Source organism: Mirounga leonina, unplaced genomic scaffold (assembly GCF_011800145.1).
Source record: "Mirounga leonina isolate KUSES-001 unplaced genomic scaffold, KU_Mleo_1.0 Mir_82, whole genome shotgun sequence".
NCBI classification, from domain to species: domain Eukaryota; kingdom Metazoa; phylum Chordata; class Mammalia; order Carnivora; family Phocidae; genus Mirounga; species Mirounga leonina.
This window is the reverse complement of record NW_023270825.1, coordinates 12,149,730-12,169,488: the sequence shown is the minus strand read 5'-3', so window position 1 is coordinate 12,169,488 and position 19,759 is coordinate 12,149,730. Positions and strand designations below refer to the sequence as shown.

Sequence of the window (19,759 nt, the reverse complement as noted above, 5' to 3'; positions counted from 1 at the left end):
GCACTGAGTCCAGGTGTGAGTTAAATATTGGCTTAACAGAAGACTGTCTAGGGTGGGACTGTTTGACTCAGAAAAGTGAAGGAGAATGAGATCTGTCTGAGCAATGCGTGCTTTTAGCATACCCAAGCTCTTTAATCTCATCTCTCTCTCTATGGGAGAACGCCACAGGACACAATCTAGAGGCAGGCTATGAAAACAAAGAACAAGTATGAAGAGGCGTTCAGATATAAATCTAAGTCCTTCACAGTAGAAGAAAAGGGAAGTTCGACAGGCAGGTTACTATATGAAAAACACAGCTGAGCAGACTAGCAGAAATAAAATCTACGAGGTAAGGAAACACTGCGCCTCAAGGACACGTCGCTTTATTAAGGCAGCGGCTCTCAAGCTTCAGGGTGCGTGAGAGTCAGCTAAAGCAGGAACTGACAAACGAGAGCCAAACGTGGCCCACCACCAATCTTCATAAATAAAATTTTCCTAGAAAAGAATCAGGGCTGTTTATGTGTTATGTATGGCTACTTTCAGTATTACAATAGCAGAGCTGAATAGGTGTTAAACTGTATGGCCCACAAGGCCTAAAATATTTACTATCTCACCCTTTACAGAGAAAATCTGACCTAGAGGGCTTGTTAAAATATAATTCAAATACCACTACTGGGACCCACTCACAGAATTTCTGATTCAGGTAGATCCAGGATGGGGGTTCCAGAATTTACATTTCTGTCAGTTCCCAGGTCATACTGCTGGTCTGAGGACCACACTTTGAGAACCAATGAATTAAAGAATCTGTTGAAGGGGGCACCTGGGTGGCTCAGTCGGTTGGAGGTCCGACTCTTGGATTTCAGCTTGAGTTGTGGGATCGGCGCCATGTCGGGCTCCATGCTCAGTGAGGAGTCTGCTCTCATGTGTACACTCGCTTTCTCAAATAAACAAATCTTTAAAAAAAAAAAAAAAGTAAAGAATCTGCCGAAGATTATTCTCTAATTAGAATAAATGTGGAGATAGAGAAACTGTCCTTAGGATGCAGTGGTTTATATGAGTCTATAACAAGAGCCAATGGCTCTGGCATATAATAAATGCAAACTAAGAGTGCATAATAAATGTACACCCGACAAGACTGTGGAGATTATGTCACTAGGCCACTATGCCACTATGACTCCGTATAGAGTCACTAGGCAATTCCAGAATCAACTGAGAACATGTAAGATGAGGCTGAAGAGATAGTCAAGAGTCACAAGAAGCTACTGAATAAAGTGTTATGATCAGATTGGCATATTTAAAAAGGTCACTCCATCTGTGATATGGATTTGGGAAGACCAGTCAAGATGAAAGCAATAAACCAGGCAAGAAATGACGGTGGCTTAGTAAACTGTGACAGCAGTGAAAACAAGGGTAAGTGAATGGATTTAAGATTTATACTTGAAGGACTGAATGGATGTAAGTGATGAAGGAAGGATAAATAAAACCCCCAAGTTTCTGGTTTCAACAGTAGGATGACAGTGGCTGAGATGAGGGAGATGGGAGAATGAACAGATCTAGGGGAGATTATGTTTGGTTCTGGACTACCGAATCTGAGATACCAGGGAGCACTGATGGAGGAGCTCTCAAAGGCAGCTGGATATAGAAGTGTGGAGTTCAGCGAAGGTCTTAGCTGGACAGTTTCGGGTCAATAAATTGTACTTTCCTATAAATCAAGCTTTTTACAGACAACAATGAATTTAAGAGATCAATATGAAATGCTTTATTTAAAATCTTGGGCATTAGCTAAAAGCACAGCAAAAAAACAAAATACTTAGCATGGTGATTTTCTAGTTTTTAAAATTACCTGACATATTTTCTCCCAAATTTCATCACATCCAGCTTTTTCTTGAAAGCTAAGGGCCAAGTCATAATTTTCTGCTTCAGACCACACAATCAAAGTGTCCTTGAGAGAAAAAAGAGTCTGATTAACATCCATTAATCATCACAAACTACTTCCAAGTACAAGGCAAATGAACAAAGCAACAAAGAATTGAGGACAGTACTAAGCAACACTGATACTGTGACTGACAATGCCTTTTCACACCTAGCTCTGTTCAGTCTATAAAATGAAAACAATGTTTTCCTTAAGAAGTTAACTAGAATATGAAAAGCACCACAAAGTGACCAATCTAAATGTACTAAAAGATACAAACTAAACATTATATCAATTCTTTGCTTGCATATTAGGTTACATTTTATGCTGTAGTCAAACTGCCCAGAGAGGAAGTCTGAGCACTCAGTAACTACCGCATGTCAGCAGGATGGAATTAATAACCAAAACCCTTTCTCTCATCTCTCTATTATCAGCATTGGATGTTCTTTACCTGAGACACACAAGGCCCATGAAATTATTGGTATATCTGTACTATTTGAGATTTTATCTGGATAGCAGTTTTTTTAACTTTCACCAAAGTGCTATGGTTCAAGAAGCAAGATGCTCCTGCCACCCACAGCCCCTTTACTCCTGGTTCAGAGAGACTTTAATGATAGTAAGTTTAATTAACAGTTCAACAGTTTTTATTACGATGTAATCTCTGCAAGACACTACACTTACAGTACTGACACCATTTTATATTCCCTGTAGTACAGTCCGTATTCTACAATATGCATAGTATAATAAAAATATTTACAGGTCTAAGGTATCTTTCCAAACTTACAGTAAAATAAACATATACACTGTTTCAGAGCCATCAATCATTTCAAGAGAGCCCTCCCATGTGTGCGCATGTTCTCCCTCTCTCAAATACACACACACACACACATATATATTAAAAAATGCTTTAAAAAATTAAAAGGAGCCTAACATAACAGCGATCATGTAGCAGTTTGTCAGGCTGGTCCAAAGAGAAGAATTAGGAGAAATCAGTGTTAGAAGGATAGGAGTACAATATAAAGAAAAAATAATTCAATCTAATAAGTAACTAAAAGGAGCCAAGCAAAGGCTAGGTGAGCATCTATAGGGAAGATAAAAGTTCCCATATTAAGAAGGAAACTGAACCAGACCATCTTTAAGGTACCTTAAAAAATGTTTACATGGAGGCAGTTTCTAATACTTTTCAGTATCAAAGATACCTCCTACAGTACACAAATGGATCCCGATTTTGTCTGCTAAACCGTGTATTAATTCTTTTCAGTCAATTATGTAACTGTCAGTGAGGACCAGTAGTCTCTCACTGAACTAAAGGGATACCAGCCACAAGTAAATAAATGATAATTTAATTGGGCTGTACCACATTACTAATAGAAAAATCCACAATTTTTATTCCGAATTTTATAAAAGAGGTCAAAGACACCTTTTTCCTATCTTCATGAACTTCTAGAGATCATAGTTACCATGCAGGCATCTGTTCCACAGTGACTAAGTAGCTGTTCAAATTCAAAATTTATATTAACATTGTAAGATCAAGGGACGCCTGGTGGCTCAGTTAAGCATCTGCCTTCGGCTCAGGTCATGATCCCAGGACCCTGGGATCGAGTCCCACATCAGGCTCCTTGCTCAGCAGGGAGTCTGCTTTTCCCTCTGCCTCTCCCCCTGCTTGTGCTCAGGTGCACTCTCTATCCAATTAAAACACACACACACACAAAACGTAAAATCAACACACCAGGAATTAGTCAGCTGTGTAGCCTCCCTGAGTCTGTTTCTTCATCTTTAAAATGGGTATAATACATACAGTTACGAAAACTGGTGATAAAGACCCACTGAAATAAGCCTAAAACCAGTATCACATTGGTAATAAGGTAGATTTAATACGACCATAAGCAATTACACTGGTACAATGTAAATTCAGAATCATCTGTAGGCTTAAAACAGGGCACAACTAGACATATGCTCTTAAATGCCCATTTGGCAAATTTAGAAGTTTGAAAATTTTTAGGAATTGCTCTTCTGTTTTCCTTGAAGTGTCTAATTTTCACAAAATCATCTTATTTATCATCCAACAACCTACAGCTTAAGACACAGAGATTTCTTCATTCATCCTCAAAACAGACTTGTTCTTTTTCTTCAGATGTGCTTTTACTCTTCAACTGACTGAAACCTCAAAATACAAATTTACGTATTTAAGTATAGAATATCAAAGGCAAAATACTCTAGTCTCCAGCCACTCCAATGAAACCAGTTTTCTTAAGAACACTAAATGCAACAAAGTATTAGTAGACCATTAGACTATCAAGAAAATATTTCATATTGTACCAAATGTTTTTTGAACAAATAAATCACCATTAAGCAGACTTAGGAGTTAATATCAGCTTTCCCATATACTATCTGTGTGACCTCAAGCAAGTCATAATCTTCAGGGATCATCTAATGCGCAAAATAAAGCCAACACTAACTTCCTTCTAGTAGTATTTTAATGGTCAATGATGAAGCAAAGCACTTAATAATTTATTTATAGAGTAATATATTCATAAAGTAATATATACATATGAATGTGCTAATAATATTCTTTATTCTAAATTTATTTTATTTCTGTACCTTGAGAGCACTGAGGGGACTGATATTGCCTTCACTTACTTTGTACAGCACTCAGTGTATCTGTGTTTGTGTGTGTGTGTGTGTGTGTGTATTCTGAATAAATACCTTTTGATGATAGTGCCAGTAAGGTCTACCAAATAAAGAAAGATTTACTTTCAGATACTGCTTGTTCATCCAAAGGGTACAAGAAAGAGTGTACTAAAACTGAAAGATGCCTTAACATCATTACTCTATTTTCATATTATTATAAGGTCCTATTCAGGTTATGCAAGAATCAAATTTTTACCTGGGTTGCTGTATAGGGACAGAAATGTCCCTTCTGCACTAGCATCTACAATAGCAAAGGAAGTAGTTTCTACCTTTTCGTTAATAGCTGATTATTACATCAGTGGTCACTTTTTTTTCTTTATGTAGAAACAAGAAAGCTGTATTGTTTTAAACTTTTGAGAATTAAGTCTTAGTTGCAAGAATATATGGAGCAAAAACTTAGCTTAACTGGAAGCAATTTTTTTGCTGGCTCAAGCAAGTTTAAAATGATTGCTTTATACACCATAGAGATTGGCTGAAATCACATTTTAGAATTAGGCTGGGAAAGTATGTTTTAAACTGTTTTTAATTTTTCACTGTAATGAATCAATGGTAAATTTTCATTTAATCACCCAACTGAGAGAATAATATACAAGGTAAAACACAACATCTTCAAATTTTTACCTGTTGTTTCTGATATGCAGTGTTAGGATTTATTTTGGACTCTAAAAGTAGAGAACCTGGGAAACAGAAAAACAAAACATTCCATTATGTAATTGCAAAGCAGCATAATTACATTCCATCACATACACGCACACTTCCTTTCCTGAACACTTGATACACATGTAACTTCAAGTTAAGGAAATAGTATTTTAAAAACAAGTTTAAATAGAATAAAACCTGTAAAGTAAACATGCTTTATGCATGTTTACTTTTGAGGAGGAGGACACAATTATCTGAAGAGTAAGGACTGGATGGTAACAGAAATCTAACAACTTATGGGCAGCACAGGGCAGTGAAACGGCACAGCATGAAGCCAGGTGACCTGAATTTAAATCTCCAACATACATTATGACTTGGATACGATCCACTGCCCCAGTATAGCCCCACATTACACTTCACCTTCGGAAAGTCTCTTACTTCTGTTCCAAAATTATCACACTTCATCTTCAAGTGATCATTTTTTTCCTCATAGTTTATAATTTTAATTTGCACATTTTTGTCTTTTCCCTGGCCATATCATAAGACTTGTGATATTCAGAAAATAACTACTGCTTTATAACAAAGAGCAAATTTTAAGACCAGCTTTACGCCTCCCCCCCTCACTCTAGTTCCGGTTTATCCCCAAAGTACTATCTAAAGACAAGTACTGCCCCAAAATGCTTAAGCAGCAGCAATTTTCTCTGTAGCTATCCTTCATCCAAATCTTTCATTTCTTCTATTACATGTCACCATTACTTTCCCATTCCAAATAGTGGCTAGGCAGCTGAGAAAAGGGTGCTTAACATTCCCAAATTTAGTTTCCTTTTATGTTAAAGTTCATTTACTAATCTTATGATACTGTCCCATTTGGTGATTTATTGACCGTTCACTCCTCTGTGCTCAGAACAGTGCTAAGTGATACCGAATACAGTAAAATACCAGCATTTACCAAGATGTAAGGACTTAATTTGCGAACACCCTGTGCACACAAACAGCCTCCCATTTCACTCGAATACTCCTACTGTGTCTAGCACAGGTAAACTTAACTCCAAATGTGTCTCTCATTCTTTCTATACTTAAGGTAACTAAACAGTCTCCATATTTTTCCCACCTGTTACCCCCAACACCCCATTTCTTTAGGTTTTTTTTTTTTTTTTTTTACTATTTCTGGCTCACTGAGGTTCAGACAAGTATCCTCACATTCTAGAGGAAATTTGTTTTAATCTTTCCTCTTCTCCCAACCTTTGCCATATTAATTAAAATAATTTCCAGTGCTTCAATTTTCTTTATGCACAATTACTGGATTTTTTATTTTAGTAATTATAAAGAGTTGTCTAGTGAGGCATTCATAACAAAAAGCAGCAAGCAAATGAACTCAATGTCTAGAATCCCTCAAAAGTATTGTCTCCAACTTTCTTTGTAAATATTCTTCCATTGTTTTTTGTACATACAAGAACAAAAATTGCAATCTATATCATTTCCCAGTGAAATCAGAGTAGGTCTGGTACATTATGGATCAAACTTAACTTTTTGTGGCAAATAATTACACTCAAAACGTGGTTTCTAGGAGAAAATACATTCCAAAAAAACCACTTTGAAATATATCATGTGCTGAAAAATAATCCATCTCTAGAAAACTACATAAATAACAGAATGAAACAACTAGATTACTTTATAACATTCAGAAGATGCAAAAGGTCTAGTGTCCTAGAACCAAACTAAGTAAGCCTCTTTAAAAGTTAAACCGCACAGGGGCGCCTGGGTGGCTCAGTCCATTAAGCAGCTGCCTTCGGCTCAGGTCATGACCCCAGGGTCCTGGGATCGAGCCCCGCATCGGGCTCCTTGCTCAGCAGAGAGCCTGCTTCTCCCTTTCCCTCTGCCAGCCTGCCGCTCCCCCCTGCTTGTGCTATCTCTCTGTGTCAAAAAAAAAAAAGGTTAAACCACACAAAACCACACCTACCCAAAAGAAAATACTCGACATCACTGATAAATGATAATTGGATATGATCAAAATTTGTGCTACAAATACCATGAAGAATGTGAGAAGACAACACAGAAAATGGGAGAAAATATCTGTAAATCATGTATCTGATAAGGAATTTGTATACAGACCTCTGACAACCAAATTTTTAAAATGGGCAATAGATCTGAATAGGTATTTCTTGAAAAAAAAGATACACAAATGGACAATGAACATATGAAAAGATGCTCAACATCATTAGTCCTTAAGGAAATACAAATCAAAACCACAAATAAGAGACCATTTAACACCTGCTAGGATGCCTATAATCAAAGACAGTGCTGCCAATAACAAGTGTTGGCAACCACATGGAGAAACTGGAACCCTCATACATTTTGCTTGTGGGTATGTAAAAAGGCATCCCCTTTGGAAAACAGTTTGGCAGTTACTCAACTGCTAGTTACCAACAATTCCATTCCTAGGTGTATACCCAAGAGAAATGAAAACATATGCTCACACAAATATGTGTACATGTTCTTAGCAGCATTTCTCATAATAGCAAAATAGTGCCAATAATCCAAATGTCCAAAACCTAATGAATAAAATACTAGTCAGCTACACACAAAAAAATACGTGTCGGATGAACCTTGAAAACATTACAAGTGAAAGAAGCCAGTCACAAAAGACTATATATTTTATATAAAATGTACAGTGTGCAAATTAGAGAAAGATGTGTAGATTAGTGGCTGTTTAGGGAGGAAAGGGGGAGTGAATGGGTAGTGACTGCTAATGGGTACATGACTTCTTTCAGAGAGAACAAAATATTCTAAAATTAGATTGTGGGGGGCGCCTGGCTGGCCCAGTCAGTAGAACATACAACTCTTGATCTCAGGGTTGTAAGTTTGAGCCCCATGTTGGGTGTAGAGATTCTTTTTTTTTTTTTTTTAAAGATTTTATTTATTTATTTGACAGAGAGAGACACAGCGAGAGAGGGAACACAAGCAGGGGGAGTGGGAGAGGGAGAAGCAGGCTCCCCGCAGAGCAGGGAGCCCGATGCGGGACTCGATCCCAGGACCCTGGGATCATGACCTGAGCTGAAGGCAGTTGCTTAACCAACTGAGCCACCCAGGCGCCCGGGTGTAGAGATTCTTAAAAAATTAAAGACTGTGGGGATAGTTGCATGACCCTGTGAATATACTAAAAAACAATGAATTATACCCTTTGAATGTGTGAATTATATAGCATATGAACAATGTTAATTAAAAAAAAGGTGTAAATATTCATACAGTGGAATAGCACACTGTAATGTTAATGAACCAAATACATGAATGCAACATATATGACTCTTATAAACATGAATGAAAGAAACCTCAGAGAAAAATATGTACCCTATAATTCTATTTACATAAAGTTCAAAGAGTAGCAAAAATTAATCTACAGTGCTAGTGGGCAGGGGGAGATAATGACTGTGAAGGGGACATGAAGCAGGCTTCCTGAGTGCTGGTTATTTTGTGAAAATTCACCAAGCTGAATACTTACCATTTGTGTAACTTTTTGATCTATTATACTTCAAACTTTTTTTTTTTTTTCAGTTTAAGAGTAGGGGTAAACAACATATGGCACAGAGGGGTGAAGTTATCACTTCAAATTGTTCTTTCAAGAAACACACCTGAAACACTGGGTGTCAACTATACTTCAATTAAAAAAAGAAAAAAGGACGGGGTGCCTGGGTGGCTCAGTCTGTTAAGCATCTTGATTTCAGCTCAGGTCTTGGTGTCAGGGTCATGAGTTCAAGCCCCACGTTGGGCTCCATGCTGGGTGTGGCCCGTACTTAAAAGGAAAGAAAGAAAACCACACACCTGACTTGGCTGCTACTAAAACAAAACAAAAACCAGCAGGGGTATAACTATTATTTTTCAAGTACCAATCCCTTTTGCATTTGCTTCAAAACTCTCCATCAAGTTACAGGGTCAGGGAAATTAGAAAGGAAAAATCCCAAACTGAAAGCCTGAAGTGTGCCCTCCCAAAGCCCTAGCTAAAACAAGAATAAGTAGATAACTGGAAGCTTCTGGTGTTGGCAAGTTTTTCTTTACTGGGCCATTCAAGATGTTAAGGAAAAATCTCTCTCCTGAAACACATCACAGACATATCCCATGGCTTTGATCTAAGGCACCACCTTAGGAAGTCCAGCTCTGGTCCCCAAATACCATGCTCCCTAGGAAATCGTTAGGCTGTAGAGGTTGGATCATGGGAAACTGCCTTTTAGTTTGGGGGCTAGGATAATAACAAAGACACATTATTCTAGTTTTATTTCTAGGCCATCTATTAGGTTCCCTTCCCCCATCTCAGTTTCTACTGGATCAAGTTATCAGCGCTTTTCCAATCAACAGAGAAAGACTCAGTTGAGTGTTAATATGCATTAACACAATCCTTTCTCCCAACAAGTTTACTTGTATCAGTTGCTATAGCTAGAGTACTGGGAACAGCAATTCTATCCTAGTAATATATGGGTAAGGCTGGGGATGTAGAGTTCAACTGTAGGTGAGACGCATTTATCATGGTAACAGAAACAACAGGGGAGAAATGAGGAAGATGGTCCTTAGTAGCAGACCTTAAGCAACATCACAGGAGGTAGAGATGATTCTCATTGAGGGGAACACATGCTTTTGATACAGGGTAGGTTCAGCTTATCTTAACAACTGAAGCACATATGCACAACGGCCCCCACCCAAACTTATTTGAGAAACATACCTATCCTCTCCAATAAAATAGATGCCCTTATCCCCCAAGAAGAATTCACTCTCACCCTCTCCATGACACATCCTCCTCACCATCTGACAAAGACACTCCATCACACAGACCAGAGAAAGACAAGCCTACACAGCAAACCCCAATATTAAGACTTGAGAAAGGCCTTCCCACCTTCAACCTAAACACTTGGAAAGGAAATATGGAGACACAAAGAAACATCAAGACAGTGATCAAACTAAGGGGAATGCATCAATACATGTAATTCACTTTGTCACTGCAGAATCCATTCATTCAGACCACTAGCAAAATCAACCATCTTCAGGTGAACTAAAGAGTATTCCTGCACGGCAAGTGCTTGTGAGTCTGTTCCATAGAAGCTCTGATAGGCCTACAAGTCCATATTTACACACATACTTCTTCAAAAAATAAAGAGGGTCCTTAATTCTGTAGTTTACCACAACTACAATCAACTTTTTGAGAGGGTCATTTTATCTTTCTCTACCAAGCTTTTAAAACATAGTTCTCTTTGCTCCAACAGTTCTAGGAAATTAGCCTACATTTTTACACAGTGCCAAGTGTATGAACAAATAAGTCACTAGCAGTGTCTGTAATGGTAAAAATCTAAAAACAATCTCTCTGCCAGCTGTTCTCAACGTGTGGGACCTCAGGGAGTCTGGAAAATCAACGGTGTTTTCATAGTATTACTACTAAGATGTTATTTACCTTTTCACCCTTATTTTTCTCAGGGTCTATACTGTGTTATTGCAAAAGACTGAATGCAGAAGCAGGTTAAGAATCCTTTTTTAAAAATTAAACCAGACATTAAAGAGATTTGTAAAACTGTAAAACAGTGACGTTCTTCTCACTAAATTCTGACTTAAAAGCTTTTTAAAGAATTAGTTTTAAATTCTAATGTGGCAAATATCAGTAGCCACAACCCACATAAACAAAAGCTTTTGAGGACCCCCAATTTTAAGAGTAGAAAGGTATCCTGAGGAAGAAGGTTTCAGAAATGCTGTTCTAATGCCACCAACAGTGCACTGTGTGAATTAAATATATACAACGAAATACTGTGCTACTTAGATGACAGATCTATGTATCCTGACATAAACAGATGCCCCAAATAGACAAAAAGGAGGTCTATATACTCAGGAAATGGGGGAACAACGGTACAGGAGGGGAAATGCCACTCAGAACATCACCAAGACAACTACAAATGGAAGCCATCAAATACAGATAAGCAAAGATGGGCAATAAAACATTTAGTACAATTACGAGTATACAAGATTTTAGGTCATTAAAAATGTTCCCTCCCTGCTTCACAACATCTTTGTTTTTCCTGTAAAATGAAATATGAGAGCTTTTCTTGTATTCTGCTGCCAATCCCCAATACACCTTATCAAAACAAACAGCTCCAGGGAGTGGGGTGAGAAGTAGCTGGTGGTGCAGAGTGAAATATCATTCCAAAAGTGTTTAAATCAGAGAATTACAACTAGTGCCTGCAGCCTGGATCCAGCCAGCAGACAGCTTATTTGAGTCATACTCTAACACACATACTCATACACTGAATTCATGCAAATATTTTAAAATGGAAGGATTGTACATTAAAAAAAAAAAATCTAGATTTCTGGCTGAGTGCAGGAAAAAAAGACCACTGAACTACCCAATCAAATAATCAATACAGGAAGACTTATGGTTAGAAAAAATAATACGTCATAGGGTTGTTGCATTAACTAAAAATTCATATTGAAGTGCGTACCCCAGCATCTACTACATAACCAGCACTCAATACTTGTTTTTCTTAGAGCATGGACAAAATATCATTTCATGAGCATCACTGTGCTGTTGAACAGTAGAAAAATTAGTAATTTTTTGATAACAACGATCCAGAAACACATTAGAACGAAAGGTTAGCCAACAGGTTTTTACACTGCTTAAGAAAAACATTTCAGTATATGATATTTAGGAAACATTCCAAGAAAACTGTTAAGATTTTTAATCTTTCAGATACAGTGTTTTTTAGCTAGAAATTTCACTTACTTAGAAGATAGCACTTCCTTTCACTGGAGAAATGAGATATTAGAGTTTCTGTAACTTTTATGGTTCTATTTTCAATATCAACCTACCAACCAATCAGATTCAGGTAGTTACAGAAACAGAGGTCCTGGTCTTAGTTTAGATTTGGATAAATACTTAAGGATTTCAGAATGACAAGGTCCAGCTCTGTCACTCCACAGTAAGCAGTTCAACATCTAGGCATTGCTGGTATATTGTCCTTATCAATGCTCAAAACTAAGGGCAGGAGCTTAAGTACGGTGCTTCATTAGTGGGAAGAAAATATCATCAAAAATGAATGGAAGTCCAAAATATCATCTGGACAGGACACTAGTGTAGGCTTTAAACCTAGTCTGTGTTCCCTCTCTACTGATTTCGTGGCTCACGATTACACACGGCATTTAAAAACTGAAACGAAGGCTGGGGGTGGGGGGGCAGCTTTACATTAAAAGGTCCCATGCCTGCGTCGTCAGGCCTTCACTACGCTCGGTCCCTACCACCTATACCCAGCGTGGCTGATGGACTTCAAACTGTCAGAAGTTACCACACACAGAAGATGATAAATAAGGGCTTGCTTACCCTAGGCCTAGTAATTTTCTACAAAGTGGGTCTACATAAGAAGAAAAAAAAAGAGTTTAAATGAACTTTTCAAAGTGAAGTATTTCTCCCCGTACTGACACTGAGCTCTTCTCAGTAGCTAAATCTGGAATGCTTACTGTATGCGAGATTCTATACTGCTTACTAATTTATAAGAGCAAAAAAAAATTGCTGATACTTATCTCTGTTCATTTCTTTCACCACAACAGCCCAAACAAAACAAAACGAAACAGGCTTTCCACCTAAAGTGCTCTGACCTCCTTTTCTAATTATAGCGAGGGTGAGGCACTACCTACAACCAAGTTCTCCAAGAGGCAGAGGTACAGGATTCCAGTTTGTACCATTAGCTAGCAGTACTAACTTGAACAAAACACTTCCCCATGTCTCATTTTCTTCATGCCTCAAATAACACTGAAAATTTAACCTTTTAAGCTTTGAAAGAGGCAACTCAGATAACAGATGAACTATTCTGAAATGTAAAAATTACTTTATAAATCTCAAGGTAAAAACCAAATATAAGAACACTATTCCTGATGCTTGGCAAGTAATCCAGAATAAGGAGCATGGATTTGATTTTATGTTAAAAAGACATCCTTCAGTGTGTGGAGAAATTCCAAAGTCTTTATCAATTTTAAAACTGTAAGGTGGAGATGGTAAAAACCATAATGCAATAGCAGAATGATTTGAACATAAAAGTGACAAGGCAAGTAAAGGACGACATTACCCTTCATGCAACCTAACAGGTACAGCATAAACTGAAAGACCATAATAAATACAATACCAAGTAATTTTTTTTTGGAAGATGGAACTTTGCAGGTAGCTAGCTATGACAAAAACCCAAGAAATGAGGTAATCTATCTTCATTAAAGAAAGGGTTATGTTCCTACAATACACTTTGCCAGTAGGAAACTACTGAATAAGGATGCAACCTAGAGAATGGGCTCAGGAGCTTGGCAGGACATCTCTCTCCTCCAGCGAAAGGTGGACTACAGATCTGCCAAACCATCCAGTTCAGAGGGGAAAGGCAGACTTACTCAGAAAGATGTGCCCTGTTAACAGGGAGGCCACAAGTACTTCCATTCAGAAATTACCTTCCTGATTCTCAGTTTAGGGTATAAGCACCTCTAACAAGATAAAGGATTCATTTTACAGAAAATCAGAAATACTTTCCACTTTGCTCACCACAATAAAAAGAAAATTCTCAATTATCCCATAATGGAGAATGGGAGAAGCATACAATAATGGATGACCCAAACTAGCAATCTGTACGAAAACTCCCACATGGCTTGGACATAAACTGTAATTTTAAATATCTTTAGGCTAAAAATTCTTTTCATGTTCTTTGAAATAAACTTTGAGCCTTTAAGTATAAAGCAGCAAACGCAAGTAGACAGCAGCAAGGGATTTTAAAACACACTATAAACAGTTAATGATTATTAATAACAGTCTCAAGCCATAGGCTGAGCCTCAGTTTCCGCATCTGCAAAATATGACTAATAATAGTACTTATATCAGCAGATACAAGTAAAGAGTCTCTAGCACACAGTAGGCACTCAATAAATTTTGATTATCATTCTTATTTGGAGTTTTCCTGTTAGGAAAAAACAATCATCAAACTAGAGATTATTAATGACAGTATTTCCTAAGTATGCTGCAATCCTCTAAACCCACTCTTTGGATTTAGTTTTCCTTACATATTAAATTAACAAGGGCACATCAGTTACATTTATTTCAGCTCTCTTTATCAATAAGTAAAAATAAATAAAATTAATAGATAAAAAATTAAGGCCTTTTTGTTTTTGCCATTCAACCTGTTTCCCTGCAAAGTCCCAAACTTTCCCCAAGGGAGGATGGGAGTTGAGGGGCTATTTCCAAAGTGGTAAAAATTAAAATGGGAAAAAAACCAGATCCCTACATTAGTAGGTTAGTAGAGTGGGACTCACTAGGATAGTATGACATTAAAACTTAATGCTTAAAAACACTTTAAACAAAGGACTCTGTATAATGTGTCCAATTAAGTATGTGATGTGGTTATTTGTGTTATGAGATTTCAAAGAACTGATCACAAATCTACACAAACTTTCATCTGGAAGTTAACTGAACATACAAAGCCCATACTTTTCAACTCAGTATGTAAAAAGTTTTCCAAACGTGCAAAGAAGATGTGAGAGTAGTTGGTGACTATGTGATAAACACATACAAAAGCACACCAACACATTCAAACTTGTATTTTTAAGAGGCAAATAAATAGGCCTCAGAAAAATATACTCAATGTATTCAAAATCCTTTAAAGGCCTCTGAAAAGAAGTTAATTTCTCTCCAATTAAGTTCCTCGGGGTAGTCTTATAAAGATAACCTGTGGGCAATATAACTTTAAATTACAATTTTTCAATTCAAATTGAAAATCAATGTCTCTAGACTCTTTAATTACAGAAGGGTGAGTCTTGTTTTGTTTTTCATGAAATTGGGAGTTCTGGGTTGAAAATCCAATTAAAATTCCTTGAGACGAGTTTGTAATAATTCAGATACAGAACTACAATCCTAACAAACTGAAACAGCTAGAGTGAAATTATAGACTAATGTAACAAGACAGGTTTTCCAATTCAGAAGAAACAATTTGGAAATACTTTCACGTGATGTGAACATTTTAAGTGAAATTCAAGGTATGTCACAGAGGGAAGTGGCAAACCCTAAAGAAAGTTTTGAAAAATGTGAAACACTTATTTTCAAACGACTGGGTCTTTGAACCTAAGGGCTATTTCAAAATATGTGAAGCACAGGCACTACGGCAAATACGAAAGGTTTTAAAGTTATCTGCCACCTTCTCCTCACCTGTTAACTGAACCAAATTGCGATTATACATTTAAGTAATCAAAAAAGCTCGCATAAAATAGTTCCACACTTGCAAGACGTGTACACAAACTGTACACAAAATTCTGCATTATTATAAGTGAAAAAGACAACACTGGGAAACACAAATCTATCTTCTCAAGGTAAAAAGCATTTTCTCTGCCGAATGCAGAGTTGCCAGATCCATGAACCGGTGTTGCCAACCTGCAACAGGATCAAAAAAATGTGGCAGAAAAATAGTTTTTAAAGGGGGGCGGGGAGGCCACAGCAAAACGTTCTCCAAAGAGTGAAACACCTAAGAACTTTCTTCGCTCCGAGAAAGTTCCACGCCTGCTTTACAGATGAGTGAACTAAGGCTCAAAATCGGATTAATCAGTGCCTTTCTCAAGGTCACTCTAGTGCAAAAGAACAGCACGGTCCGGGCTCCCGATCCCAGGCCCCCGACCTCTCCACACGCCCGGGCAGCACAGCTCAAACGTGCTGGGCTCCCCTCGTCCCCGCAAGTGCAACCAGGCGCTGGGAAGAAAAAGACCTTTCGAGCGCTCTCTATGCAGCTAACTCCGAGAGGACGGGGGTGCTGGTGGCCCGCCCTCCCCCAGGGCGGCAGCCTCCCCCAGCCCCAGGCGCCCCCTCCGTCCCCTTAAAAGACCAGTGGCCCCCCAACAACCAGGTATGTGGCCCGGAGCCGTGGGGGAAGGCGAGGGTCCCGCCGCAAGGGGCTGCACTTACCATCGCTCTCGGCCCTGACAAGCAGGGACATGCCCTTCAGCCGCTCCACGTAGCCGGACGACACATGCCCGGTGCCCCGGTCGTCCCACTGCCGGTCCTCGTTGAGCGTGTACACCTTCACCCGCCGCCGGGTGTCGGTCATCGTGCCGCCCGGGGGCCGGGGCAGAGGCCCCGCTGGAGTCGCCCAGGAAGGGGGGCCGGGACACGCGGGAGCCAAGGCGGGAGGACGCCCGCAAGCGGAGGACTCACGGGCCTCACTGCCGCCGCTGGCCGCCGCGGGATCGCGGTACCGCCCGCATGGCCCGCTCCCGGGCCCGACCTCTGGGCCCCGGTCTTTGCTCGCCTCCGACTCCTCGGCGCTATTGTCCAAGCCCGGCGAGCCCGGCCGCCCCGAGAGGGGCGCGCAGCGCTTCACAGCCTCCCGGCCCGATGCGGTAGGAACTCGGAGCGCCGGTCACTGCCCTGCTCCCGCCTCCGCCATGATCTCCGCGAAGCCGCTTCCCGCGCCGCCGCCGCCTCCTCAGGCCGCCGCCGCCATGTTTTCCTTCCTTATACCTGGCCCCGCCACCGCCGCCAGTGGCTCCGCTCCGCTCCTCTGCTTCAACTGTCTCAAGCCGAGGGGCGCCTGCTCCTGCTGCAACTGCTACCGCTGCGCAGGAGACTGCGAGAGCCCCCAGACGCACGAGCGCTCCTGCCTCCTGGAAGTCCCTTTCCCTTGGCCGCTGCCGCCGCCTCTTCCGTCTTCCTCACACAGCCAAAGCCGCCGCCATCTTGGTTCGCCCTTCAATAGCGGCGCGCGGGGCCACCCAGGCAGCAGCTGCAGGGGCAGCCCGTTGGCCCCACCATTTAAAGAGACAGGAGCGAGGCCGGGAGCCTCGCTGCGGCGGAGGCTTCGGACGGAGGCGGGAGGCGGGAGGCGGGCGCCGAGCAGCCGAGGTGGCGGGAGCGCAGGGAGCGGAGGAGGCGGAACGCTGGTCGCGCCGGTGACGGCCCGGGGCTCCCTCGCGCTCCCTGCACGCACCGTCGTGCGAGCGCGGGGCGGCGTGTGCGCCGTCGCGCCCTGTGTTCGTCATCAGCCCCGCTCGGGGATTCGAAAGAGGCGTGGAGCCCGCCTCCGGCCTCGGCGCGCCTACTCGCCGCGCGTCTGGCGTCTCCGGCTCCGAGGGCGGCGGCCTCCCCGGTTCCTCGCTGCCCGGCAGCCGCAGCCGTTGCCTGCCCTACAGGCGCCGGGCTGCGTCGCCCTGGGGCTCTCCCGCGGCGCCTCCGCTTCCGCCTCCCTGTCCGCGAGTGTCCTCTCCTGGGCGCCGGGAGCGCACGGTTGGGGAGGCGCCGGAGCCTCGCGGACTGCAGGCGTTTCTCCTTCGGGGAGAAATGGAAAAGCTTCCGGGAAAGGCCGCAGGTTTGCGTGGCGAGGGCCTCCGCACGTCTTGGGAGCCGCCATGGGGCACGCACTGGTGTGGCGAGTCTAGAAGCGGGACGGCTGGCCCCGAGCCCGAAGTGACAAGTCTGAAGCCTCACCTCACAGTCCAGCTGCTGCCGCCATTCCTTTATTCTTTATCAGAACTGCTCTTTTCTAGTCCTCCATGTTGCAAAAAAGAACTTGAAGGGCTCACGAAACCAGATACGGATATGCTATTGTATAATCGGGATGAGTAATTCTCAGCGTGAGATGTTAAGCACTGCTAATCCTCACAAAGGAGTCGATCTCATTCCAAATTCTCATTCTCACGCAAGTAAGAGCCGCCGTTTTAGGGGCTTTTAATATCTGCCAGGCTGTCGAGGTCATTGCTGCCCACTGGAAATAAAATGAGCCACATGTAATTTAAAATTTTACAGTAGCCACCTTTTGAAAAAGTACAAAGAAACTGCTGAAACGTATTTTAATGAGGTATGTTATTGAATGCAGTATCTTCAAAATATTAATCATTAGTATAAAGTTAACGATATTTTACATTCCTTTTTTTGTACTAAGTTCAAGATGCGATGTGTGTTTTACCTCTGGTGTAAATTTCTACTTGGAAGCTAAATTTTCATTGGAAATTCCTAATCTGTATTTAGTTTATTAAATCTACAATTGAAAAAGTAGATTCACATATTCAAGTTATTTTCAGTTTTTTCCCCAAAACATTAATTTTTAAATGTACAATTTAATTAAAGTTTAATATTCAGTTCCTTATTCACACTAGCCACGTTTCAAGTGCTCAGTAGCCACATGTGTTTAGTGGCCACCATTATGGCAAATTCAGGTGCTTTACATCACCAGGAATCTCATCTGAAACCTGCAAATGCAGTTGGAGTGATACCCATCTATCAGGAAGAGGCCCTGACAGCATGACCAGTACTGAGGGGTTTCCCAGGATGTGGGATTTTCTGTTTTAAAATCAGAAGTTGGGGCCTGCCTTCCTCACGGCCAAATACAAAGAGGTGCTTACAAAGAACAGTTGGAAACTTTCATCTTTTGCAAACAAAAGGGGAAAACTATAAAAATAAAACAGTTGTCTCTAAAAAGTAAAACGCAGTAATTTCAAGCATCAGGGCATGACGGCAATTTTGTCCACTTTTGATGCAGTGAGACATCATTAAATTTATTTACGTTATTACTTGATCCCTAAACCAAACATAAAATAATTTGTGGAAAAAATCAACTGGATACACTGCCATCACTCTTACCTTCCTTCTAAAACTCTCTACATTATAGCTGGTGGTGCTGTTGGCTAAGTAAGTACAATCTAGCCAACCAAAATGTTTTTATTTCTGCTATTTGCATTTTTCCCCACTCCAAGTAAGAGAAAGAACTTGAGCCGCTTAGAGAAAACCCCTCTCCTGAAAATCAGCCCTTGCCATGATGGCAGGTGTTGGTAGGAGGGGACCTGTGGGGTGGAACGCTATAACACGTGTCTAGGGGCTCCTGGGTGGTTCAGTCCGTTAAGCATCTGCCTTGGGCTCAGGTCATGATCTCAGGGCCCTGGGATGAGGCTCCGCGTTGGACTCCCTGCTCAGCGGAGAGTTTGGTTCTGGTTCTCCCTCTCCCTCTCCCTCTCCACACCCGCACTCGTGTTCTCTCTCACTTGCTCTGCTCTCTCTCTCTCTCAAATAATCTTAAAATAAAACTGTTGTCTACTCAGGAGGCAGGTGCTCTGATGTACAATGTGCTCCTTGAGTGGATTCTTTCAGAGCCAAGCCAACTTCCCAGGTAAGAACAAGCCAAGCACTTGAAAAAAGAGGTCTAGAATGAACTAAATCATGCTCTATAAAGAGCCATTAATGTCCTGTCACTCACCGTGCAAATCTGTCTTGAAAAAGAAGACCCAGCTCCTGAGACTGCTTTCGATCTAGGGGAGGAAAATCAGGTTGGGGAGAGGGGAGAGGTGACTGACGCCAATATGGCTTTTCCTCGTTCTCTACCACAGCTGACAAGTCTCCTCTCTCACCCTTTTTCGAGACTGGTGTCAAAGAGTGCTTTATTTGGTTGAGATGCATGGGTGGTTAATGAAGATTTGAAATGAGGTGTCTGCAAAACAAGTTAGTCCAGAGCCATTTTCTAATACTTCAGATAAAAATTTGAGTCATTTTCACTTTTTGCCCCCCACCTTTGT

The 19,759-nt window shown here is 41.0% G+C and overlaps 1 protein-coding gene across 2 annotated transcripts in view; it reads right to left on the bottom strand.

The window, feature by feature from the left end:
- Positions 1–17,095, bottom strand: part of PPP4R3A (protein phosphatase 4 regulatory subunit 3A) — a 37,935-nt gene extending 20,840 nt beyond the window's left edge. Inside the window, exons 1-3 of one of the 2 annotated variants that reach the window (XM_034992951.1) lie at positions 16,164–17,095; positions 5,204–5,259; positions 1,823–1,921 (exon numbers count right to left, since the gene is read on the bottom strand). In XM_034992951.1, the coding sequence (XP_034848842.1) occupies positions 1,823–1,921; positions 5,204–5,259; positions 16,164–16,305 (297 nt within the window). In that variant the 5' untranslated portion in view covers positions 16,306–17,095. The remainder of the gene's footprint in view (positions 1–1,822; positions 1,922–5,203; positions 5,260–16,163) is intronic. The other variant, XM_034992952.1, reaches the window with a different exon arrangement.
- Between the last annotated feature and the right edge of the window lie 2,664 nt (positions 17,096–19,759).